Source organism: Bufo bufo, chromosome 2, assembly GCF_905171765.1.
Source record: "Bufo bufo chromosome 2, aBufBuf1.1, whole genome shotgun sequence".
NCBI classification, from domain to species: domain Eukaryota; kingdom Metazoa; phylum Chordata; class Amphibia; order Anura; family Bufonidae; genus Bufo; species Bufo bufo.
Window position 1 is genome coordinate 50,538,016 of NC_053390.1, and position 27,351 is coordinate 50,565,366.

General features: G+C 46.2%; 1 protein-coding gene across 1 annotated transcript in view; it reads right to left on the reverse strand.

Moving 5' to 3' along the window:
* The window catches only part of ATP8B1 (ATPase phospholipid transporting 8B1), a 94,388-nt gene that overhangs the window by 25,839 nt on the left and 41,198 nt on the right, over positions 1-27,351 (reverse strand). Inside the window, exons 11-16 of the mRNA XM_040420152.1 lie at positions 20,384-20,472; positions 20,106-20,302; positions 18,943-19,151; positions 16,725-16,756; positions 4,634-4,790; positions 803-994 (exon numbers count right to left, since the gene is read on the reverse strand). Of these exons, the coding sequence (XP_040276086.1) occupies positions 803-994; positions 4,634-4,790; positions 16,725-16,756; positions 18,943-19,151; positions 20,106-20,302; positions 20,384-20,472 (876 nt within the window). The remainder of the gene's footprint in view (positions 1-802; positions 995-4,633; positions 4,791-16,724; positions 16,757-18,942; positions 19,152-20,105; positions 20,303-20,383; positions 20,473-27,351) is intronic.

The following is a 27,351-nucleotide window of genomic DNA, read 5'->3' on the forward strand; positions in this document are numbered from 1 at the left end:
AACAGTTCCTCACTGGAGATCTCAGCAGGGAGCTTATTGTCAAGGGATTCTTCTACCAAGTAGGAAATGTCTGTTAGCCCAGCGGTCCGTGCCGGCGCTGCTGCCCCTCCCGCGGGCATGGCCGCCGGGCTCCCTCTTTCTCTCCTGCTGCCATGTGTCGTGCTGACAAACATGGGCAGCAGGTAGCTTAACTGTTGTATCTGTGCTCCATGCCAGAGCTTACTTCCTGCTGGAGACCTGTACTGTTTGTTAGGGCTTGCATGGGTGTGTCTCTCCTCCCTTGTGAGGCAGCACGTACACGCCCTCTGTCTTACCTGCCTATGGCTGGATTGCAGGAAGTATTTAAAGGCGCTTCCTGCCGCAGGAAGGCGCCTGAGCAGCTCATGGTCACTAGCTTGTCTATTTCCTAGTATGAAGGTGTTTTTGGAGTTCTGCTTTTCTCTGTACCGGATCATGCTTTTGGATTTATCAGATTTTGCTTGTTTGCCACCTGCCTCTGACCTTGGACTTCGTTTACGGACTTTTGCTTGATCGATGCCTGCCCTGACCTTAGACTGCCCTGACCTTAGACTTTGACCCCCTTGTCAGCTGCCACTGACTCAGGGACTGCTCTGGAGTGGCACCTGGCAACTACCCAAACAGCCCAAGCCTATCCTCACCATCAGAGGCTCTAGTGAAGACCAGATAGTTGCTTAGTCACGCCCCTCCAGAGTATAGCCAGTCAGTGGCGCAGTGGGTCCACACCCGCTTGCATAACAATGTCCAAAGAGGAAAACCCGTCCTCATGTAGTGCAAGCTTTACCTATTACAGACATGCGTTTTCTATCACTGTTGAAGTCGAGGATTGCCAGTCGTTCGTAGGTCACTTCTTTCCCAAGCTCACTAATGGTGATGGTACTTTGAGTTCTTGAAAGAAAGACAAAGCCAAAATTTCTGGCAGCTGTTACAAGGGCACCTTCATCCGGAGATGCTGCTTCATAGGATAGTTCACTTCCTATTAGTATATGTGCAATGGACAAAGGTTAGTTACTTTAGATACAATTTTGCCATGAAATGGTGTCATTCTCCTGTCTGGTCATACATATGATAACCCTATAGGTGCGTGCATCAAAATAGATGCATATTTTAGATCAGGCATGCTCGACCTGCGGCCCTCCAGCTGTTGTAAAACTACAACTCCCACAATGCCCTGCTGTAGGCTGATAGCTGTAGGCTCTTCGGGCATGCTGGGAGTTGTAGTTTTGCAACAGCTGGAGGGCCGCAGGTTCAGCATGCCTGTTTTAGATTTATGGAATGGCTATGGATAATATATTGTTTGAAGCATGCAGTGTGTGGGAAGTAACTAGACAGTTACTCACAACATAAACCCCCATCAATATACCCTTAGAGGACATAAGAGAGGGTCTCCCGCTTCTATTCTGATGGACTTGTCATGTCCATGCATTACACAGTGTTACAAGAAAATATGGCTCTCAGCCAGAACCTCAGCCTCATGACCACACAAATATGCCTAATAATTGGATATAGTGTATATTGATATCCAGTGGTATTATTCATCCATTGAGTGATATCAGTATGGCCAGTAGCCATTTGGTCATTGTGTCTATTGTTAGCATATCAAAGGCAGGAAGGGCACATTGTAAAAGCAGTTAGACAACATTCTCTTGGCCAACAGATTAGGAAGATATTTGGGTGGGCACAGGGTGGAGTCCATTTTGGGGGCTGGGACACGGAAACATATCGGTGACATGAAACTTGGGAGTCTCTCGCTCTCTTCCTTCGACCATCTGGACCAACATCACTTCAAGAGCAAGCTAAGTTATATCCTATGTGTGCGTATGTATATAAGTATAATATCCCAGTAGACTTTATATGTGTACATATAGATATTTGTAGTCTGCAATTATATTCCATTTTACGTGTTTACAGATGTGTAGATTATATATATGTACATGTACTAATGGTCAGGTACTGGATGTAGAAGAGTAGATCCAGTAGACGGTATACTGGTGGACTCTGGATATACTTTACATACATACACATTATTAGCCACACTTGCTTAGCATCCAGGGAGGGCAGGAACGGAGGCAGCTGTGTGGTGTCCTCTATGTACTGTGCTATTTGTAGTGTCTGTATCTTTATGTATAATGTCCATTGCTTTGTCATCTCTATGTTATCAGTAAACTATTTTTATATCTAAGTATCTGCGAGGGTTGGTGTTACTCCTGGGGTATATAAAGAACTGGAAGAGGTGTATAATACACAGAATAAGCGGGTTATATAGGAAACTATATAACAGCTTAGGAACAAAATAAAAGGGACGGAACACGGAGATAGACAAAAATATCTAATTTCCGATAAGCAAAACCTTCCTTCATCACACAGACTACATTCATGTAAGCCTTGACACAACTTCTCCAGGTGATCCACCAATCGCTGCACCGTGCTGTTTTTACAGAGGTTGTCCTTGCGAGACAACCCCTTTAAGTATTGTACTATCAGGTTGCCCTAAGTTCTGCTTCGCAGAATCATGATATCCAGGCATATTATTAACAAACGTTGTATGGAGTAGGCTCTAGAATCTAGATCCTAGAAAAGCAACCAGTAGACTTTGTGGCCTAAACATGGTTGCTTCACTGTTCTGTGACATGGCAAAATCTTAATAGTGTTGTCAAGTTTCAAAAACCATTTTTTATACAACCTATTAAGTAATTCTGTGTTCTGGATTCTCATCTTTTGATCAGAGCATCTCAGTTTGGAGGACCTATCGTATTCTGTATTAAGCAGATAGACCATTGACATGGAAAGACACAGTGTCATGCTTAAAGGGAACCTGTCATGTGGATATTTGATTATAATCTAACTAATTATATACAATCATTAACTAATAAAAAAGTGCCTTAGATGTATTCACTTACTGGTGTGACAGATGGTTACCTCATAATATACACACAAAGATGCCACATGCTGCATGCTAATTAGCTGATTTGAGTCCAGCGTGATGTCATTGAGTCCAGCGTTTATTTAATTAACAGCTATAGCCACTCCCCTGCCCACCTGCTGCTGATTCATATGGAAACAAACTGTCATTCAGCAGCAGGTGGGCGGGGAGAGTCAGGAGCTCATGAATATTCAGGACTCATCATTATCAGCTGAAGCTTTTCAATACAAGATGTTGGCAGATTGACTGGGTCAATTAAAGAAAGTGACCCAGCATTGTGCTAAGAGAATCAGTCACTTATTTATTTTGCCCTTAGTTAGGACACCATAAAACTGGTGACAGGTTCCCTTTAATTTCTCCTGTGGTGGTGCTGTAGAGAAACTGAACGCTTACTGCAAGATTTGAACACAGATAACAGTTGATTTCAGGTATCCCAGCAGTGGGATGTAGTGACCCGCTGGTTCAATGCTAAATAGTTAATGATTTAATACTATCGTTTACTGCTAAAGATTTAAAGGGGTAGTACATTTTATTTATATTGATAACCTAACCTGTTTGAAGAGAAGGAAGTGTGCCATGCGAACACTGCCTCTTCATTATTTACCTGCTCACCATTGCAACCGCAGTGGTGAGCAGGTGTAATTACACCCCTATTGTCCCATTCACTTCTATGGGAAGGCTCTTTCCTATGCACTTAAATAGAAATGGTGGCTGGTGTGTGCTGCTACCAAGTGGGCCAAGACAAAACCTTCTCCAGGAAAACACATTTCCTAGAAGGTTGAGGTCCATAAATGCCATGCTCGGCTGAGACAGTAAAGGTAACACACACACATACTGCTTTAGACTTTATTGCATGTAGTTAGAGTTATTTGCTTCTGGCACCCACCACACTATTGAAACAGACTTGCAGTTGATCTAGTACTGTACCCTGCAATTTAGCATTTCCGAGAACTGTTCAGACTTTGCACGCTTTTGGTCAATTTGGGAAGTTGGGTAGTGCTTATAGAGAGACTCAGGGAGGATAATCATTATAGACACCTCTTATACACAGCCTTTGGGAAAAGCCTACTCTGTGAGATACTTGAGAGCTGCACCCACTGCTGATGTTTGTATTCCAATCCCCATCATCTATACAGTAAAGACAGAGTTTATTTTATCACAACCAAACCAGCCTGGTCATTGCCTCCACCATCCACCAGCCTTATTCCTGCCTTGCACATCTAACATCAAGGGTACCCCAGCCTTGCCATCAGGCAAGAGCTCCCAAAGTCCAGGGTGTGCCTGAGGAGAAGAAGGGTTGTGCCCGTCCATTCACTGCACCCGTGGGCCAGGGAGAACTGGAACAAGATTAGTCTCTGTGAGGACTACAACCCACCTTGTCACTACTGCCACCACTTCCATCCTCTCCTCTCCTCTCTTCCCATCTCCCCCTGTGGGCTGGCGCCCTGCAGGGACATCTGCAAATCACCTTATTTTCAAGTGACCCTTCTTACCAGGGATTGTCCAAACCACATAATCCCCTATAACCACCCTCCGTGTCATTATAGGATGCCTATACGTTTCTGCTATCCTCAAAGCCACCCTTTCAAATGCATAAAGGCTATGGTGTTGACTTGCTCTGTTCCCTGAGTTTTACTTGCAGTTTCTTAGCATGAAGTGAAAAGCATTGAAAGCAACTTCACTAGTACTTACCATCTGTCTTGTCCACCATTACTGTGTGGCACAGAGCGAGTAATTTAAAAAACTCATGAACGGATGAATCATTTCCAAACCGGATTTGTTGAATTAAATTCTTGTCATTGTATGTAAAGGTGGGATCTGCTAAAGGATTCCAGCTGAAGTCCACGTTCTGGGAAGAACAATAAGAGTTGAACTGCAAGGTAAGTCAATTTAGAAATACTTCACCAATTGTGTATTTATTGATGAGCTTGGCCATGTATTTTAAAAAAATATATTTTTACCTGCCTACTGCAAATAATTCTGGGGACCGCTATGTAGCAACCTTGCAGTGGAGTCTATACCCTTGTATGGTGGGGGAAGGGTTTATCTGAAGATAAGTTTTCCCTTAGACAAAGCACCCCAAGATAACCATTGCCAACTCAAAATTACAATTTTTTTTTTACTCTTCTTTTTTCTTATTTTAATTACTTTATTGTTTTGTTTTCTTCATAGACAACCTGCTTTCAGAATTCTGCTTGTTTCACTTTGGAAACAGACAGCGGTCTAACGCCACCCTGATGTCAGACATTGTATTACCTCATGTCTCAATCCTAAACTGAAGGGCAACCACAGCCAATCTAGTATATGTTGTTTTGGTGGACTCTTAAAGGATTATTCCCATCACTAGATATGCCATTACATTCTGTTCACATTTTGTGACCCCTGCGTAACCTGAAAACGAACAGACCCCGGACACCTACTGTGCAAGAAACTGCAACATAGCTCACTTCACTCAAGTGAATGAAGATCCAGTAGGTGGTTGGATGGCAGATATTCAGAGAAAATCGGTGAAGAACTTAAGGCCCTTTTACATGGGCTGAGGAAACAAACAAGGAACAAAACTTCATGCGAATGCTTATTCCCGATAACTGGCTTATGTAAATGTGCCACTGATCACCTGGCAAACATTAGTTAGGTGATTGCATCTTTCATGCACCACCAAAACTTGGCATTTTTCAGCTGCGCATCTCCCTGTATAAAAATGAATGTGCTGCCAACAAACAATGGAACTGTTTAGAGGCAAACAATCATAGTAACCATTGGCGTACCTACAATAGAGGAAGACCATCTGACTACTGTGGGGCCCAGGGGGAGGAGGGCCCAGCACGGAAATTGTTCTTCTCTTCCCCGTGTGAAAACACAGAATTTTCATCTAGTGGCCACTAGGAGATAATTTCAGCTTCCGCGGTAATTGTATTAACTCCTATACACTGAGCTCCCCCTCGTGGTGGCTACAGGCAGCCATCTATGTAATAGAATAGGAAGCAGGAGATTTATTATCGTAATGTCACGAGGGTGTCACGACCTATCGCTGACCCTGTTGTGCCTGTGGTCAGAAGGTTGCAGTGGGTGGCTACTCGCTTGGTTTCTGTCACGAACTTCTTCTAAGGGCATTGTCTAAGTAAATCCCTCGATCTTCACAGTACCCCTGATGGTGGGGATAGACTTTCCCGAGGGGAACACCAGGTCGCTACCTCTTGAGGAGGACAGGCACACGAGGCAGCTGGTCCAGGCGGACCAGGAGGTACCTGAGAAAGGTACCATAGGTACAGGCATTGTCAACAGGCTGAGTCGTTACCAGGAGCAACAGGGCAGGACTGAAGGATGAGGTAAAGGTGAAGTCAGACAGGCAAAAGGTCAGGGCAGTCGGCACAGGTCCAGGTAAGGCAACAGGAGAGTCAAGGCAAGCATGCAGGGATCAAACGGGTAGCAGAATCTAGGAACACAAGTACGAGCCAGGAACACAAGCGGATATCAGGAACCTTAGGAGGACACAAAGACCTTTACACGGAGGCATCTGGGAAGGGGGCTGAGCCACTTATATATGTGCAGGAAGGCTAGGATTGGTCAGCGAGGTCACATGACCTAACCCATAAAGCCCAAGAAGTGATGCACGTCAGCGGATCCCTAAACAACAATACCTACACAGACAGAGCCCAGGACTGCAGCGGTGAATGGGAAACACTGGCCGCAGATTACTGCTGAACACGGCGCCCGGGACCACGGCGGAAAGCAGGGGAACATCGATGCACAGTTACGCTCCCTCTTCTTGAGTCCACAACGAGACAGAAACCTTTTTATCAAGTTCGGAGCATGAATGTTCTCTTCTGGTCCCCCAAGACCACGCAGGTCGAATTTTGTAAAGATCTTAGCTCCACGACTCCTGTCAAAGAGTTCGGAGATTAGTGGAAGAGGGTATCAATTCTTGACTGTGACCTTATTCAGATCTCGATAGTCGATACAGGGCCGTAAGGATCAATCTTTTTTCTGCACAAAGAAGAACCCGGCACCGGCTGGTGAAGTAGATTTCCGGATAAACCCCCTCTCGAGATTCTCCTTGATATAATCAGACATCGCTTGGGTCTCAAGAAGGGAGAGTGGGTAGACTTGACCGCGAGGAGGAGTGGCACCAGACAAAAGGTCAATCAGACAATCATAAGGACGATGAGGAGGCAGGGTCTTGGCCTCTTTCTTACTGAAGACATCCGCAAAACTGGCATACTGCTGTAGAAGTCCAGGCAGATCTACAGGTACAGTAGGCGAGGAAGCAGGTTGGACCTCTGATAAGCAGGTAGACTGGCATGAAGATCCCCAACACAGAATCTGACTGGAGTGCCAGTCCAGAACTGGAGTGTGCTGACGCAGCCAGGGAAAACCAAGGATAACCGGATTCATGGACGCTGGCAGCACATAGAAGGAGATCATCTCTGAATGGAGAACCCCTATTTGCAACTTAAGGGGCATAGTAACAGAGAGCACAGGTTTAGGGAGTGGCAGTCCATTTATGGAAGCCACTGACAGAGGCCTTTCTAGATGGATGGTAGCAGAGCTTGCTGAATGAAGTTACCGGCTGACCCAGAGTCCAAGAATGCAGGCACAGACAGTGTGACGCCCTTGTGAGAGAGAGTCACTGGAACTGAAAGTTTCAGAGAGGACTTTTCCTTGTCTAGGACCACCTCTCCAACTGATCCTAGAGATTGGCGTTTCCCGGCTTCTGTGGACAATTGCGCACAAAGTTGACCTTGCCTCCACAATACAGACACAGATTCTCTGCTTTGTCGCGTAAACTTTCCTGGTCATACAATCGAAGGCGCTCTATTTGCATGGGCTCTTCAGATTGGGTGGACACTAGAGGAAGAAGCGACCTCTTTAAGGATGGAGCCAAACAAGGTGGTCTTCTGGTGCATGCGACCTCCTTAGAATGTCCCCTGAAATGCATATGTATCCTTGTGACCAAGGTAATCAGGTCATTCAGAATATATGGACGGTCGCGACCAGCTAATTCATCCTTAAACTGGTCAGAAAGGCCCTCCCAGAACATTGCAAGTTGAGCCTCATTGTTCCATGCAAGTTCGACAGCCAGGGTACGAAACTGGATGACGTACTGACCCACAGACGAGAAAACCTGTCGTAGACTCAGCAGAGCTGATGCAGTGGAGGATGTGCGGCCGGGCTCTTCAAAGACCAGCTGGAAGGTAGCCAGGAAAGACTGCAGATTGGTGGTCTCTGGACCTCCATGTTCCTAAATAGGATTTTCCCAAGCAAGGGTCTCATCAGACAGCATGGACACAATGAAGGCAACCTTGGACCGCTCAGTGGGAAACTTCTGCCCATGCAACTCAAAGTGGATCAGACACTGGTTCAGGAATCCACAATAGGTTTTTGGATCTCAACCATAGCGTGATGGCAAGGGGAGTTGCACACCGGCAGCACACAAATCCGGATTCACCGGTGTGCGAATTGCAGGACTAGCAGCGACTGGCGACCCTGCAGTTGCTGGAGAAGAGATGGCATCCAAAGAAGCAGTAACATTTTGCATGAACTGCATCATGATATCCTGACGTTCACTCTGACTCCTCACTTCATGTAACAATTCCTGAACGACAGGCTTGGGGTGACCAGCGGGGTCCATGGCCTCAGTGTACTGTCACGAACCAGCGGGTGTGAACCCACTGTGCCACGTGTCCTACCTCCTCTAAGGGCATTGTCTAAGTGAACCCCTCGATCTTCACAGTACCCCAGATTGTGGGGATAGACTTTACCGAGGGGAACACCAGATCGCTACTTCTTGAGGAGCATAGGCACACGAGGCAGCTGGTCCAGGAGGATCAGGAGGTACCTGAGAAAGATACTAGAGGTACAGGCGTTGTCAGCAGGCTGAGTTGTTACCAGGAGCAACAGTGCAGGACCGAAGGATGAGGCAGAGGCGAAGTCAGACAAGCAAAAGGTCAGGGCAGTCGGCACAGGTACAGGTCAGGCAATTCGGGTTGGCAACAGGAGAGTCAAGGCAAGCAGGCAGGTATCAATCAGGTAGCAGAATCCAGGAACACAAGTACGAGTCAGGAACACAAGCGGATATCAGGAACTTTAGCAGGACACAAGGACCTTGACACTGAGGCATCTGGGAAGGGGGCTGAGCCACTTATATATGTGCAGGAAGACTAGGATTGGTCAGCAACGTCACATGACTTAACCCATAAAGCCCAGGAAGTGATGCGCGCCAGCCCTTAAGGAAGTGCTGCAGGAAACAAGCAGCAAGCATGCTGTGGCCAGGGCTGAGAGAAAACTGTGTAGCGGATCCCAGAACAACAGTACCTACACAGACAGAGCCCAGGACTGCAGCGGTGACTGGGAAGCACTGGCCGCAGATCACTGCTGAACACGGCGCCCGGGACCGCGGTGGTAAGCAGGGGAACAGCAGCGCAGAGCAGCCACTGTTACAGTTTCAAGAGATCGCTCCATGACCTAGTGGTGGGAATGGATTCCGGTCCAGGTTTTCCTGTTAAGGTTTGCGATCCTTTTTGTCCTATTTAGGAACCTGTAGCTTTTCCTTTCAGCTGTTCTCTGTCAGCCACTCCCAGCTACTATATATTCTCTCTTTCTGCTTCCCTTGTTGCCAGATATAGACCTTATTTTCAGGTCTTCTATTCTGACCTCTGGTGGAGTTGGAGTGTCACAACTAGACAGCTGAGAAGCTCTGACAGGAGTCGTTCAGATCCTCCCCCTTGAGTTTCTTTGTTTTGGTTTCTGTTTCTCACCTTGTTAGGCTATCTCAGCTGTCATGCAGTCAGACTCATTACCTCCCTTTATATTCTCCCCCATAAGGTAGTTGGGTGTGGCTGATACAACTTCCTGGAATGAGTGTGCATGCTGTCTTCAGCTCCCAGCTCCCAGCTCCCAGCTCCCAACTACCAGTTCTCAGTTCGTCTGCAGATAAGTGTTGTTTTAGTATTTATGATTTTCTGTTGTCTGGATCCAGGTGACCCTGACTCCCTCCGTGTCTGTGTAGGGAGCCGGTGGTCGTGTCCCCTCACTATTGTAGGGCCTTCAGGTTCAGATAGCCGAGGTACGTGGATATGCGCCCATTCACCTTTGGGGTGGTCGCATAGGCTGAGCAATAAGGGAGAGCGGCAGGTCGATTGCAGGGGTCTCCCTTTTTGTTCCTTAGTTGTGGATCCAGTGAGTCATCGTATGTTATTTGTATCATCTTGTTTCCTGTACACCATCCGTGACATTATCAGCCACCAAAACCGTCTAGCATGGATCCGGTTTCACTTTTGGCTGAACGCTTTCAGGGTCTTGCTTTGGAGGTAGCTGATCTCCGTAAGACTTTTTCTCAGTTTCAAGTGACCGGTTCAGCTTGCGTTCATGGAGTTTCTGCTGAGCCTAAGATTTCGCTCCCGGATACGTTTTCCGGGGGTAGTGAGAATTTTGTACGTTTTAGAGAGGCCTGCAAACTCCATTTTCGCCTTCTTCCCCATTCTTCCGGTGATGAAGAACGAAGGGTGGGCATCATTATATCGCTGCTCAGGGGTAATGCTCAGTCCTGGGCCTTTTCGCTGCCGGAGAGGGCACAACCCCTCCGTTCAGTGGAGGAATTCTTTTTAGCCCTGGGTCAGATATATGATGATCCGGATCGTATTGCTCTGGCTGAGTCTAGACTACGTCTGTTATGCCAGGGTAAACAATCCGCAGAGATATACTGCTCAGAATTTCGGAGATGGGCAGCAGATACGGGTTGGAATGATGCTGCACTCCGAAGTCAATTTTGTTATGGTCTTTCTGAGGGATTGAAAGATGCATTTGCCTTTCATGAAAGACCTACCTCCTTGAATTCTGCTATGTCTCAGGCTGTTCGTATTGACAGGCGTCTTAAAGAAAGAGGAGAGATCTCTCCTTCTTATCATGCTCAGTCCCGGGACAGTGCAGCGGTGTCATTCTGTGCACAGGGGTCTCAGTCGTTGTCAGCCCCTTCTGAGCAGGAGCCCATGCAGCTGGGGTTGATTGCCTCTGACAATAGAGGATTCAGCCCGCAGGGGAGGGTTTGCTTTTGTTGTGGAGGTATAAATCATCTGGCAAATGTTTGTCCCTCTAGGAGATTCAGGCAGTTTTCTGGGAGTAATAAAGAGACAAAAAGGAAGAAATCTTTTAAGAATATTCCGTCTGTTACTATTGGCAGGGTTGAGGCGGAAATTGAAGAATTGTCTTTTGCTTGTAGTTCCCGTTTTGTCCTGCCTGCTAGGGTGGCGCTAGAGAGCAAGAGCATTTTTTGTGAGATTTTTGTGGATAGTGGAGCAGCTGTCAACCTCATTGATAACCAATTTGCAATAACTCATGGTTTCCAGGTTTGCACTTTGCGAAAAAATATTCCTGTTTTTTCTATTGATTCAGCTCCACTTTCTCAGAAATCATTAAAGGGCATAGTTCACAATATCCGTTTAATTGTGAATGATACTCATGTTGAGGATGTGTCATGTTTCGTCCTTAGCGGTTTGCCTACTCCTCTAGTGTTGGGGCTACCCTGGCTCTCTAAACATAACCCCACCATTGATTGGCCAGCGAGGCAAATAAATGGTTGGAGTGACTTTTGCAGAGAGAATTGCCTCATAACATCTATTTCTGAGGTTTCTACTAAAACTGTACCACCTTTCCTCTCTGAATTTTTGGATGTTTTCTCTGAGAGTGGAGTTCAGGATTTGCCTCCGCACAGGGAGTATGATTGCCCTATTGATCTCATCCCAGGTGCCAAGCTGCCTAAATCTCGTTTATACAATCTTTCCCAACCTGAGAGGGTCGCGATGCGTGCTTATATCTCTGAGAGTCTGAGAAAAGGACACATACGACCCTCAAAGTCACCTGTTGCCGCTGGTTTTTTCTTTGTTAAGAAAAAAGATGGTTCTTTAAGACCTTGTCTGGATTTCAGGGAGCTGAACAGTATCACTATTCGTGATCCGTATCCGCTTCCTTTAATCCCAGATTTGTTTAACCAGGTTGTTGGGGCGAAAGTCTTTTCCAAATTAGACCTAAGAGGGGCATACAACCTGGTTAGGGTCAGAGAAGGAGACGAATGGAAGACGGCTTTCAATACCCCTGAGGGCCATTTTGAGAATTTAGTTATGCCTTTTGGTTTGATGAATGCCCCAGCCGTTTTTCAGCATTTCGTCAACAGCATTTTTTATCATTTAATGGGAAAATTTGTATTAGTGTATTTGGATGACATTTTGATTTTTTCTCCTGATTTCAAAACTCATAAGGAACACTTACGTCAGGTCTTGCTCATCCTGCGGGAGAATAAATTATACGCGAAACTGGAAAAATGTGTGTTTGCGGTTCCAGAGATCCAATTTCTGGGGTTTCTTGTCTCCGCTTCTGGTTTTCGCATGGACCCCGAGAAGGTCCGCGCTGTGCTTGAGTGGGAGCTTCCTGAGAATCAGAAGGCGCTGATGCGTTTTTTGGGCTTTGCTAATTATTACAGGAAATTTATTTTGAATTATTCCTCTGTTGTTAAACCACTCACGGATATGACCAGAAAGGGGGTAGATTTTTCTTCCTGGTCGGTAGAGGCGCGTAAGGCCTTTTCTGATATCAAGGAGAGTTTTGCTTCCGCTCCCATCCTAGTACAACCTGATGTTTCCTTACCCTTCATAGTTGAGGTTGATGCTTCTGAGGTAGGGGTGGGGGCGGTCTTGTCTCAGGGTTCCTCTCCTGCCAAATGGCAACCGTGTGCCTTTTTCTCAAAGAAGCTCTCCTCCGCAGAGAGAAATTATGATGTGGGAGATAGGGAATTGTTGGCCATCAAGTTGGCTTTTGAGGAATGGCGCCATTGGCTAGAGGGAGCCAGACACCCTATTACCGTGTTTACTGACCATAAAAATCTGGCCTACTTGGAGTCAGCCAAGCGTCTGAACCCGAGACAGGCCAGATGGTCTTTGTTCTTTTCAAGGTTTAATTTTGTTGTTACGTTCCGCCCTGGGGTTAAGAATGTGAAGGCAGATGCCCTGTCACGTTGTTTCCCGGGAGGTGGGAATTTTGAAGACCCGGGTCCCATTTTAGCTGAAGGTGTGGTGGTCTCTGCTCTTTTTCCTGAATTGGAGGCAGAGGTGCAGGCAGCCCAGTCAGAAGCTCCTGATCTTTGTCCTCCTGGGAGGTTGTTTGTGCCTCTCGCTTTGAGACACAAGATATTTAAAGAACACCATGATACGGTCCTTGCTGGGCACCCGGGGACAAGAGCCACACTGGATCTCATTGCTCGGAGATTCTGGTGGCCTGCGCTTCGTAAGTCGGTTGAGGGTTTTGTGGCAGCTTGCGAGACTTGCGCTCGTGCCAAGGTCCCTCACTCACGGCCATCAGGTCCTCTCCTTCCTTTGCCCATTCCTTCCCGTCCTTGGACACATCTGTCCATGGACTTCATAACGGACTTGCCTCGTTCCTCGGGGAAGTCTGTGATTCTGGTGGTGGTGGACCGTTTTAGCAAAATGGTGCACTTTATCCCTTTTCCCGGTTTGCCCAATGCTAAGACGCTGGCGCAGGCATTTGTTGACCACATTGTCAAATTGCATGGGATTCCTTCTGACATAGTCTCTGATAGGGGCACGCAGTTTGTTTCCAGATTCTGGAAGGATTTCTGTTCTCGCTTGGGGGTTCGCTTGTCATTCTCTTCTGCTTTCCATCCGCAGTCGAATGGCCAGACAGAGCGTGTCAATCAGAATCTGGAGACATATCTGCGCTGTTTTGTGGCGGAGAATCAGGAGGATTGGTGTTCATTTTTGTCCCTTGCTGAGTTTGCTTTAAATAACCGTCGTCAGGAGTCCTCTGATAAGTCACCATTTTTTGGTGCATATGGGTTTCATCCGCAGTTTGGGACTTTCTCTGGAGAGGGCTCTTCTGGTTTGCCTGATGAGGACAGATTCTCCTCGTCTTTGTCATCTATTTGGCAAAATATTCAGGATAATCTAAAGAATATGAGTGAGAGATATAAGCGTGTGGCGGATAAGAGACGTATGCCTGGTCCGGACCTGAATGTTGGTGATTTGGTGTGGCTGTCTACCAAGAATATCAAATTGAAGGTTCCCTCCTGGAAGTTGGGTCCTAGGTTTATTGGGCCTTACAAGATCCTGTCTGTCATCAATCCTGTTGCCTACCGTCTTGATCTTCCTCAGACTTGGAAGATCCATAATGTTTTCCATAAGTCCTTATTGAAACCTTATGTTCAACCTATTGTACCCTCACCTTTGCCTCCTCCTCCGATTATGGTTGATGGGAATCTTGAATTTCAGGTCTCTAGGATTGTGGATTCTCGTCTTGTCCGCGGTTCCCTCCAGTACCTCGTTCATTGGGAGGGTTATGGTCCTGAGGAGAGGATGTGGCTCCCAGTGACGGACATTAAGGCCTCTCGCCTCATCAGGGCTTTCCATAGGTCCCATCCTGAGAAGGAGGGCTCTGAGTGTCCGGAGTCCACTCCTAGAGGGAGGGGTACTGTCACAACTAGACAGCTGAGAAGCTCTGACAGGAGTCGTTCAGATCCTCCCCCTTGAGTTTCTTTGTTTTGGTTTCTGTTTCTCACCTTGTTAGGCTATCTCAGCTGTCATGCAGTCAGACTCATTACCTCCCTTTATATTCTCCCCCATAAGGTAGTTGGGTGTGGCTGATACAACTTCCTGGAATGAGTGTGCATGCTGTCTTCAGCTCCCAGCTCCCAACTACCAGTTCTCAGTTCGTCTGCAGATAAGTGTTGTTTTAGTATTTATGATTTTCTGTTGTCTGGATCCAGGTGACCCTGACTCCCTCCGTGTCTGTGTAGGGAGCCGGTGGTCGTGTCCCCTCACTATTGTAGGGCCTTCAGGTTCAGATAGCCGAGGTACGTGGATATGCGCCCATTCACCTTTGGGGTGGTCGCATAGGCTGAGCAATAAGGGAGAGCGGCAGGTCGATTGCAGGGGTCTCCCTTTTTGTTCCTTAGTTGTGGATCCAGTGAGTCATCGTATGTTATTTGTATCATCTTGTTTCCTGTACACCATCCGTGACATGGAGTTGCTGTGGAGCCGTTGGAACTGGTGCTGTCGGATCTCCGGTTCTCTCTTGTTTGTTGTCTCCCTTCTGGGATTGTTTGTGGTGTTTGTCCTTTCCCTGTTGTTACCCTAGGTGTCAATGGTGAGGACTAGTGCTCCCACCGCCCCACTCACTACCTAGGGCTTATTTCAGGGTAAGCCAGGGACAAGGCACGTGATCGGCGCACGGGTTAACCAGGTGCCAGTGCTAGGTGAGTTAGGGGTCAACACTAATCCCTCTCCCTAGTGAAAGGGTACTCCCCTTCCCTCCCCTCTGCGCGGCACATCTGTTCCCTACCATATCAGACGTTATACGTATTTATGCCAGTTTTCTGGTTTAAATACATAGAAAAATGTGGTGTTCAGAATGAGTGCCATATTTTTGAATCCCCTATTCCAACTTTTCTAACATAAAAGTTGGATAAAGTGGGTGAGACCAAAACAACTTTTTTAAAATTACAATTTGAATTTAATTAATATTTCTTCCACTTAATTAAAAAATGTAAAGTCATCAGAAATCTGGGGCATTGCACATGTTCTGCATTGTTCTGGGAGTGATTAATGCGCAATCACTGGGAAACTAGGTGCAGGGGACCCATACTAAGTTGCTATCTGATTTGTGTACAGAGGAAATTATTGATGCATGTACAATAAATGCAGCAAATGAGCAAGCAATGATCATTTTGTACTTTATGTAAGTTGTACCCTGTTGTGTTTACTACAATATTAAGAAATTTCATAACTCCCGTCAATTTCCAATAATTCACTGCGTTCTGTGGTGTGAGGACCCTTCAAAATCATAAAATTTGCTGTAGACATGATTGGAGTAGAAGACAAATAATTTGCAAAATGTTTTTTAACCATTTATGTAGTAGATTTTAACACACTGTGATTTTCTTATCCAAAGTGGAGTTTCACTTTAATTAAATCTATTCTTACAAGTCAATAGACCAAGTGAGCCATGACTCCTTATCAGTTGTATCAGTTATCGACAACACCTCAAATACCAACAGAGTGGAACGTTGGCCAAATCCCAATATTTCAAGTTGGCCAAATCCCAAATTCTTGCCTACTAGAATAAAATTTGATATTTATAGGGTTTTCCAGAGATATTTTTACTGATGACCTATCCTCAGTATAGGTCATCAGTATATGATCAGTGGGGGTACGAGACCCAGGGCCCCCACCGATCAGCTGTCTGACAATCACCGGTGCTCACAGTAGGCCATGTGGCGTCACATTCATTGGTCACGTGGCCTAGGCACAGCTCAGACCCATAGAAGTGAATACTGGTGAGCTGTGATACCAAAAACAGCTGCTATACAATGTATGACGCTTAAGGCTGTGGTGCTACTACAAGCGCTGGTGCCTTCTCAAACATCTGATCCGCGGGGGTCCTGTGTGTGGGGTACCCCGACCAATCAGATACTGATGACTTATCCATAGGGTGTGTCATCAGTCAAAATATCTTGGAAAACTCCTTTAATTACAGATGGACTCGCATATCAAATGGCTATGATAAAAATGGTGCAAATACAATGAAAAACAGGAATAAGTATCTAACGCCTATAGCGAGCTTTACTGTAGTTCAATGCTCAAGAGGCTGTGCCTCTTGAGCTATGAAAAACTATAACCTTCAGAGCATCCTGGGAGTTGTAGTTGTTAAACAGCGGGAAATCCACAGGTAGATAATATAAATATAAACTGTATACTGTATATATGTAGTACTTACTAACCTGTTGTTTCCCAGCAGTTTGCTTTTCATTACCTGGAAGAAACATCAACATTTTATAAAACGAGCAGGAACTTATATACCAGGAGATTCATCTTTTTTGGTACAAGATATATTTTTGTTAAAATCACAGAAGATTTTTATTTTGCTTTTCTTATTGTGCATTCTATTAAATCTTGTTACATCCCATAACATCTAAAAGTGAAAAAAAAAGTCTTCTATTTGCTTACATTATGAATTCCATCCCGGACGAGCCCCCAAATATCTTTTAGTTTCATGCTGCCTTTGGTTAATGCGACTTAACAAAATACCTAGCACAGACCCCATAAGGTACATGAATCATTTTCATGAGATGTCACAAGTCCCATTTGTGCTAATATCAGCATGTTAATGGAAACTGCCGTTTTTTATTGGTCTTCTCTCTGCAGAGATTTATCTGTGAGTTGCATTAACTATAAGGCCGTATGCACAAGCCCAAGTCCGAATTTCAACAAAATGGAAACTTGAAAAATGGATAGCTTCCATTTCTCTATATCACTCATATCAATAGATTGGGCTTTTCTCATCCATAAAAAAAAGCAGAATAGGACCTGTTGCGAAATTCACGTGCAGTGGACCCAAGAGGAGCAAGTGGATGATGGAATTGGTAGTAGCTCTGGCGTTCATAATTGAACCAATGGAGCACAATGGCAGTACTCACACTGATACCCCCTTGGACTGGGCAGTGATGCACTCTAGTGTTGGAGCTCCTGCCTGGTAGTTGGAGTGTTAAGTGTTTTTTGGCAGGCTGCCAGGCAGGACTTTGGAAGCAGGTGCACTGGCCAGTGAATGGTGATGGAGGCACAGACCAGGCTATTTGGTTCAAATAAATCAAACCTGTAGTGGCAGTGGCAATCTTCACACCGATGCTTCCTAGGACCAGGACAATGATAGTAAGGTGAACCCTTTCATCCCTTGGGCACACACAGATGTTTCTGCTCCTGCCTAATGGTAGTTGGGGTGAGCTTGGTGTTTGGTGCAAGTGAAAGTCAGGAAATGTAGGTGTTGTGGCCGGTGTATAGTGCTGGATTCAGTAACCAGGCCAGTTGTAGAAAATAAACAAGTCTCTTGTTACTAAAGTGCACAATAGCAGTAGTAGTACATCCAACAGTATCATGGCACAGTTCTGAGCAAATCATAGTGCTATTCCTCCCCAGTAGCAATGTATGGATAGCGGCAACAATGGAGATTGTGGTACTCCTTCTCTCTCTCTCTGCAGAACCTTAGGCAGGTGATTGACGTTCTGGGGGGTATATTGTCTATAATTCCGGAGCTGAGGAGTACAGAATTAAGATATGGCGGAAGGGTGTGCTAGCAATGCTCTCTCTTACAGGCTGCTCATATGACTGCTGCAGTCCAACTGGGGATTAGAGTGGGAGCGGTGGGACAGTTAAAAGGTAAGGTGTTTTTTTTTCTTTATTTTATACAACCCCTGCTCTTGGAAAACCCTTTAACTTTTACAGCTGCCAGAAGGGAAGGGAGATTGACTTAGAACTTACTGGAGACTATACTGTATTTACAATTGCCAGTAGGGAAAGTAGACTGAGAACTTACTGGTAAGGATATTTTCAACTCCCAGTAGGGAAAGTAGACTGACTGAGAACTTACTGGTGACTGTATTTACAAGTGCCAGAGAGGGAAGGAGAGTGACTGGGAACTTAATGGGGACACTATATTTACAGCTACCGGTAGGGGATGGAGACTGACTGGTGTTGATGTGGAACAGGAGGAGTGAAAAGCATATAGTCTGAATGCAAGACGTCTTGGGAGTTGAAGGCAAAAAATAAGACATATGGGACTGCCAGACAGCAAGCCCACAATAGCATAGTTTAGCAGTGGTAATGAGATACAGAGAAGGAAAACAAGATAAAAGCATTATATTTAGGGGGGGGGGGGGGTAAAAAAAAGTAATATAAAATAGTGGTTTTACTTTTTATATGAACTTTATTCATGAGATAGCTATCTTTATAATAAGTAAAAAGGGGCTTTAATTGGGAGACCCCTCTATATTACCTCAAACATGCCCTAGAATGGAAATTTAAATGGAGTTGCCTAAAATGGATCCAGTAATGGCAGGATTACTATAGATCCAAGTATTTACCTCATTAGTATTTTATAAGAGTACATCTTGACAGCACCCTCTTGGTCTGGGAATACTTTGAAGATTTCTATCCTTTACTTACCATAGGTTTTCCGATTAATGGAACACTTCTTGAACGTCATTATGTTCTGCGTCAATGTCCCGGTCTTGTCAGTGAATATGTACTCGATCTGACCCAGCTGTTCATTTAGTGATGTTGTCCTGGCCTTGGCTGCTGTGTCTTTCTTTGGATAGTACATGTGCAAATCCCAGTCAATAAAGAAACTTTGGCCCAAACGAATCATTTCAACACTGGAAAAAAAATCAGTCAGTTAATGATAATTGCAACTACAACAAAAAGATTTTCCCAAAAAGTTTTTTCCCCCAACAGTTTTTCAAATATAACATTAAAGGGAAGGTTCAGGATTACAAAAACATGACAGGTTTTTTTTCCAAAAACAGCGCCACACATGTTGGCTGGTTGTGTCTGGCATTACCAGTACCTCATTTACTTTAATGGATCTGAACTGCAATACCAGACACCACCCATGGACAAGAAAGTAGTCATATTTGTTTACCAACCCTTATGAACAGTAATAATGTCTAATATACTAACCACCCTAAATTTGTGTGGATAGGTTACTTGGGAACCCAGTGATGTGATACCTTTCTTCTCATAATCCATTTTTCGCCGACATCACGTCTTCTTTCCAAATTTCCAGCCTGGGCTATGGACAGAACATCACTTTGGCTGTGTAATAAGACAGAACCATTCTTCTCCCTGACACATGTACAGATGGGGTGGATTCAGTAGTTTGCACATGCGCCAGGGAGGGGAATAGTTCTCCACAGTGGAAATGACATTCCGTCCATAGACCAGACTGGGAACCTGCTAAAGGACGTGACATCACTAGTTGCTGGATTTTCAGAAGAGGAGCGTTGCATTACCAGGACCCAGATCCAGAAAACTTTGGGATGGTAAGTATATATTACAAACTTTCTTCTACTGGTGTGTACTGTGTAATTAAAATGGGTTTGTGGGACTCACTGGGTCCCAGAAAACTTTTTTAATCTGGCATCAAAGTCTGATAATCTGGCAATTATTTCCAGCACCGACCTGCATATTTGATAAACTAACACCTACAGTACTAGGTCCAGGATTTTCAGCACCACTGTGGTGGCCAAGTGATATGCTGTTTTTGCAGTTTTTCTATACATTTTGACATGATAGTAATTCCATAGTAATATGGTATAAATCAGCTGTACCTTACGTAGAGGGATATTGGTACCATTGTGTTTAGAACAATTATATATCCCCAGAAGCCCAGAAATCCCCGGTAGTTTGGCGTGTAGTCATTCCCATCATACAGATACCAAGATGTGTTTCCACTGTTTACATTACTTTCCCAAAATGTCTGACCGATGGCTAAACCAGCAGCGCTCAGGATCAGTAGGACAAATATCTGCAAGACAAATACAGCCTATCTATAGAAAGAGTTCTTGAATTTACTTTAATAATGGCTCAGAATTACAGGATCCTTTACCATGTACACCATTCCATTCATGAGATGATCGATTTTCGTTCTTTTCAGAGTCGATCTTCCACTGTTTCTCATAATTTTACTGTCCGGACCTAGGTACCCAAATAGAATAACAAATTAATGTAAATTACTTAAATGAAGCCATGCCCCCATCCCATGAAGCCACGCCCTCATCGCCACCGGGGGGGGGGGGGGCCTTCACAGTAGTTATTGACCTCTTTCAGCAGTCCCCCCTTCAGTGAATGGGGGACTGCTCAATGGGGTTAATAACTACAGTGAAGGGCCTAGCCGTCCAGACAACCCCACAGATCATCCATAACAGTGCCATCCACAGATCCCCCTCCCCATAACAGTGCCATCCACAGATCCCCCTCCCCATAACAGTGCCATACACAGATCCCCCTCCCCATAACAGGGCCATCCACAGATCCCCCTCCCATAACAGGGCCATCCACAGATCCCCCTCCCCATAACAGTGCCATCCACAGATCCCCCTCCCCATAACTGTGCCATACACAGATCCCCCTCCCCATAACAGTGCCATCCACAGATCCCCCTCCCCATAACAGTGTCATCCACAGATCCCCCTCCCATAACTGTGCCATACACAGATCCCCCTCCTCATAACAGTGCCATCCACAGATCCCCCTCCCATAACAGTGCCATCCACAGATCCCCTTCCCTCCGCTCACAGGAGTGTACATTAACATTTTAAACTGTAATCCTAATCAGTATGCTGCAACTTTAACTTGAAGTTTAAATCAGCGCTCATCTCTAGTCTTTATCTTACTCTCAGCCAGGGGCGTCGTTAGGTCAAAACATTCGGGGCTGTAGCCCCGGATGTATTGTCCAGTGCCCCGAATGCAGGGTCGGTGGGGCCCCCGGCCCACGGCGCAGGCTCCTAGCTAATTTATTCACTTCACTTGCCTCTGTGTAATCTCGCACAAGCGCACTGCCAGAGGCATCGTCGAGCTAAGTGCGCATGCGCCTTCTTCCAGCGCACGTCGTTCGACGATGCCTCTGCCAGTGCGCCTGTGCGAAATTACAGAGGCAAGTGAAGTAAATAAATTAGCTAGGAGGCGGCACTGGGCGGGGAGCGGATCTGTGGATGACACTTAGGGGGATCTGTGGATGACATTTATGTGGATTTGTGGTGGATGATACTTATGGAGGATCTGTGGATGACACTTATGGGGGATCTGTGGTGGATGACACTTATGGGGGTTCTGTGGGTGACATTTATGGGGGATCTGTGGATGACACTTATGGGGGATCTGTGGATGACACTTATGGGGGATCTGTGGATGACACTTATGGGGATCTGTGGATGACACTTATGGTGATCTGTGGATGACACTTATGGTGATCTGTGGGTGACATTTATGGGGGATCTATGGATGACACTGATGGGGATCTGTGGATGACACTGATGGGGATCTGTGGATGACACTGATGGGGATCTGTGGTGGATGACGCTTATGGGGATCTGTGGTGGATGACGCTTATGGGGATCTGTGGTGGATGACACTTATGGGGATCTGTGGTGGATGACACTTATGGGGATCTGTGGTGGATGACACTTATGGGGATCTGTGGTGGATGACACTTATGGGGATCTGTGGTGGATGACACTTATGGGGATCTGTGGTGGATGACACTTATGGGGATCTGTGGCGGATGACACTTATGGGGATCTGTGGCGGATGACACTTATGGAGATCTGTGGTGGATGACACTTATGGGGATCTGTGGTGGATGACACTTATGGGATCTGTGGTGGATGACACTTATGGGGATCTGTGGTGGATGACACTTATGGGGATCTGTGGCGGATGACACTTATGGGGATCTGTGGCGGATGACACTTATGGGGATCTGTGGCGGATGACACTTATGGGGATCTGTGGCTGATGACACTTATGGGGATCTGTGGCGGATGACACTTATGGGGATCTGTGGCGGATGACACTTATGGGGATCTGTGGTGGATGACACTTATGGAGATCTGTGGTGGATGACACTTATGGAGATCTGTGGTGGATGACACTTATGGGGATCTGTGGTGGATGACACTTATGGGGATCTGTGGTGGATGACACTTATGGGGATCTGTGGCGGATGACACTTATGGGGATCTGTGGTGGATGACACTTATGGGGATCTGTGGCGGATGACACTTATGGGGATCTGTGGCGGATGACACTTATGGAGATCTGTGGTGGATGACACTTATGGGGATCTGTGGTGGATGACACTTATGGGATCTGTGGTGGATGACACTTATGGGGATCTGTGGTGGATGACACTTATGGGGATCTGTGGCGGATGACACTTATGGGGATCTGTGGCGGATGACACTTATGGGGATCTGTGGCGGATGACACTTATGGGGATCTGTGGCTGATGACACTTATGGGGATCTGTGGCGGATGACACTTATGGGGATCTGTGGCGGATGACACTTATGGGGATCTGTGGTGGATGACACTTATGGAGATCTGTGGTGGATGACACTTATGGAGATCTGTGGTGGATGACACTTATTGGGATCTGTGGTGGATGACACTTATGGGGATCTGTGGTGGATGACACTTATGGGGATCTGTGGCGGATGACACTTATGGGGATCTGTGGCGGATGACACTTATGGGGATCTGTGGCGGATGACACTTATGGGGATCTGTGGCTGATGACACTTATGGGGATCTGTGGCGGATGACACTTATGGGGATCTGTGGCGGATGACACTTATGGGGATCTGTGGCGGATGACACTTATGGGGATCTGTGGCGGATGACACTTATGGGGATCTGTGGTGGATGACACTTATGGGGATCTGTGGTGGATGACACTTATGGGGATCTGTGGTGGATGACACTTATGGGGATCTGTGGTGAATGACACTTATGGGGATCTGTGGTGGATGACATTTATGGGGATCTGTGGTGGATGACACTTATGGGGATCTGTGGTGGATGACACTTATGGGGATCTGTGGTGGATGACACTTATGGGGATCTGTGGTGGATGACACTTATGGAGATCTGTGGTGGATGACACTTATGGAGATCTGTGGTGGATGACACTTATGGGGATCTGTGGTGGATGACACTTATGGGGATCTGTGGTGGATGACACTTATGGGGATCTGTGGTGGATGACACTTATGGGGATCTGTGGTGGATGACACTTATGGGGATCTGTGGATGACATTTATGGGGATCTGTGGATGACATTTATGGGGATCTGTGGTGGATGACACTTAGGGGGATCTGTGGATGACACTTAGGGGGATCTGTGGATGACATTTATGGGGATCTGTGGATGACACTTATGGGGGATCTGTGGATGACATTTATGGGGGATCTGTGGATGACACTGATGGGGATCTGTGGATGACACTGATGGGGATCTGTGGATGACACTGTTATGGATGATCTGTGGGGTTGCCAAGATGGCTAGGCCCTTCACTGTAGTTATTAACCCCATTCAGCAGTCCCCCATTCACTGAAGGGGGGACTGCTGAAAGGGGTTAATAACTACTTGTGAAGGCCCCCCAGTGGTGATAAGGGCGTGGCTTCATGGGGTGGGGGCGTGGCTTCATGTGGGCTCGTGCCCCGGATCTCTTCAGACTCTAGCAACGCCCCTGCTCTCAGCTAGTCAGCTCCAGTAACAGGCAGTGGGGGCGGTGCTCACTCACTGACGTCACGCGCCTGCGCCGCCTAGTGGGAGGAGCAGGCAACTGACGTCAGTGAGCGAGCGCCGCCTGTACTGCCTGCTGTTACCGGAGCTAAGAATCTAGTAATGAGATAAGCGGCTGATTTCAAGTTAAAAGTTAAGTCTGCAGGCGGATTAGGATTACAGTTTAGAGTTAAGTATATGTGAGCGGCGAGGCCGGTGTAGCGCAGGAGAGTCAGAGCCCCGGCCGGCCCTGCCAGTGCCAGCAATCATTCGGGGCACTGGTCAAAACAACTTTAGTGAACAATGCTATGTATAATTTTGGGCACCTGTGTATTCGAAGGCGTGACACAGTGAGAGGTTTGGTCTGGGAAAACAGATATTTTCCTCCCAGCATGTGTTGCTGGGCTGATTTACAGCCAGGTGAGGTCAAATACCGGACCGGATTTTAAATGCCGGTCCGGGTCTTGGCAGCACCTGGCTGTCCTTAGATAGGCAGCTGGTCTCAGAAGCCAGGTCTCTGTGTTGGGATCTGGGAGCCTTGTGTCTGGATGAAGGCTTGCTACCTGTTTGGCGTGAAAACAGGTTGGTGCTGCTATCAGCAAGGACTCTTTGAGGCAGAATTGCCGCATGGTGTGAATTACCACCAACACCACAAGGTGACTTTTTGTTTGAATATGACTGCTTGTTTTGTCACTTGCCTAAAGTGTGAATAAAACACTGAACTGTTTGATCCAAAGAACTTGTTGTTGCCTCTAAACTGCGTCCGCTAATCCTGTCTACCGGAACGAGTCCCCACAAAGGATATACAGTTTCAAGAAAAAGTATGTGAACCCTTTGGAATGATATGGATTTCTGCACAAATTGGTCATAAAATGTGATCTGATCTTTATCTAAGTCACAACAATAGACAATCACAGTCTGCTTAAACTAATAACACACAAAGAATTAAATGTTACCATGTTTTTATTGAACACATCATGTAAACATTCACAGTGCAGGTGGAAAAAGTATGTGAACCCTTGGATTTAATAACTGGTAAAACCTTCTTTGGCAGCAATAACTTCAACCAAACGTTTCCTGTAGTTGCAGATCAGACGTGCACAACGGTCAGGAGTAATTCTTGACCATTCCTCTTTACAGAACTGTTTCAGTTCAGCAATATTCTTGGGATGTCTGGTGTGAATCGCTTTCTTGAGGTCATGCCACAGCATCTCAATCGGGTTGAGGTCAGGACTCTGACTGGGCCACTCCAGAAGGCGTATTTTCTTCTGTTTAAGCCATTCTGTTGTTGATTTACTTCTATGCTTTGGGTCGTTGTCCTGTTGCAACACCCATCTTCTGTTGAGCTTCAGCTGGTGGACAGATGACCTTAAAGGGAGTCTGCCACCAGATTGTGACCTTATAGACCGCTAACATAGCGCGCTAGCATAGCAGTCTATGATTCTAATGGTACCTTTGATGTTTTCTTGTGAAGTTCCCCAAGGCAAAAACTGACTTTTATTCATATGTAAATTAGGGCTCACAAGTGCCCAGGGCGGCGTTCACCTCGTTGGTGCCCAGGCTGTTCTGCCTCTTTTCGTCATATCCCCGCCCCAGCCTCTTCCTCTGCCCGCCCCGCTCTTCCTTTGCGTTCTCCTTCTCTGCAGCGAGATCCCGCGCCTGCGCTATCCATTGCTTGGCCGGGGCATGCGCACTGCGATGCCCATTGTGGGTGTCTCTGGTCCGCCTCCTCGCCGCTGTTTCTCGCCGTTGGCCGGCGCATGCGCAGTAGCTACTGCGATGCCGTGCCCACAATGGGCATCGTAGTGCGCATGCCCCAGCCAAGCAATGGATAGTGCAGGCGCGGGATCTCGCTGCAGAGAAGGAGGATGCAAAGGAAGAGCGGGGCGGGCAGAGGAAGAGGCTGGGGCGGGGATATGACGAAAAGAGGCAGAACAGCCTGGGCACCAACGAGGTGAACGCCGCCCTGGGCACTTGCAAGCCCTAATGTCTTGATAAACTTGGGAATTCATTTTTCCTTCGATGATAGCAATCCGTCCAGGCAATGACGCAGCAAAGCAGCCCCAAACCATGATGCCCCCACCACCATACTTCACAGTTGGGATGAGGTTTTATGTTGGTGTGCTGTACCTCTTTTTCTCCACACATAGTGTTGTGTGTTTCTTCCAAACAACTCAATTTTGGTTTCATCTGTCCACAGAATATTTTGCCAATACTGCTGTGGAACATCCAGGTGCTCTTGTGCAAACTGTAAACGTGCAGCAATGTTTTTTTTGGACAGCAGTTAGTGTTTTACGTATCGTAGATTCGCTAACAGGGATGTTAGCATATTCCAGAGACTTTTGTAAGTCTTTAGCTGACACTGCTCATTGAGCAGTCTGCGCTGTTCTCTTGCAATCATCTTTACAGGATGGCCACTCCTAGGGAGAGTAGCAGCAGTGCTGAACTTTCTCCATTTATAGACAATTTGTCTTACCGTGGACTGATGAACAGCAAGGCTTTTGGAGATACTTGTATAACCCTTTCCAGCTTGCAAGTCAACAATTCTTAATCGTAGGTCTTCTGAGAGCTCTTTTGTGCGAGGCATCATTCACATCAGGCAATGCTTCTTGTGAAAAGCAAACCCAGAACTGGTGTGTGTTTTTTATAGGGCAGGGCAGCTGTAACCAACACCTCCAATCTCATCTCATTGATTGGACTCCAGTTGGCTGACACCCCACTCCAATTAGCTCTTGGAGATGTCATTAGTCTAGGGGGTTCACATACTTTTTCCACCTGTTTACATGGTGTGTTCAATAAAAACATGGTAACATTTAATTCTTTGTGTGTTATTAGTTTAAGCAGACTGTGATTGTCTATTGTTTTGACTTAGATGAAGATCAGAACACATTTTATGACCAATTTGTGCAGAAATCCATATTATTCCAAAGGATTCACATACTTTTTCTTGCAACTGTAGCTGAACCAATGCAGAGGAGGGCAACCAAGGTAGTTAAAGGAAATGGGCGGGTTGCAGTACAAGAGCAGATACCAAACTTTGGGGTTATTTCGTTTGGATAAAAGCCATCTTAGGGGCAATCTACTTAACATGTGCAAATATATGAATGGACAGTACAGGCATCTTTCTAGTTTTTATACTAGGCCTGTAACAATGACAGAGGGCATCCTCTACATCTACAGAAACAAGGCTTTATCATCATCATAAATGGGATTCTTTACTGTGAGAGCCGTGAGTCTATGGAGCTCACCGCCAGATGAGGTTGTGATGGTGGAGTCATTGCACAAGTTCA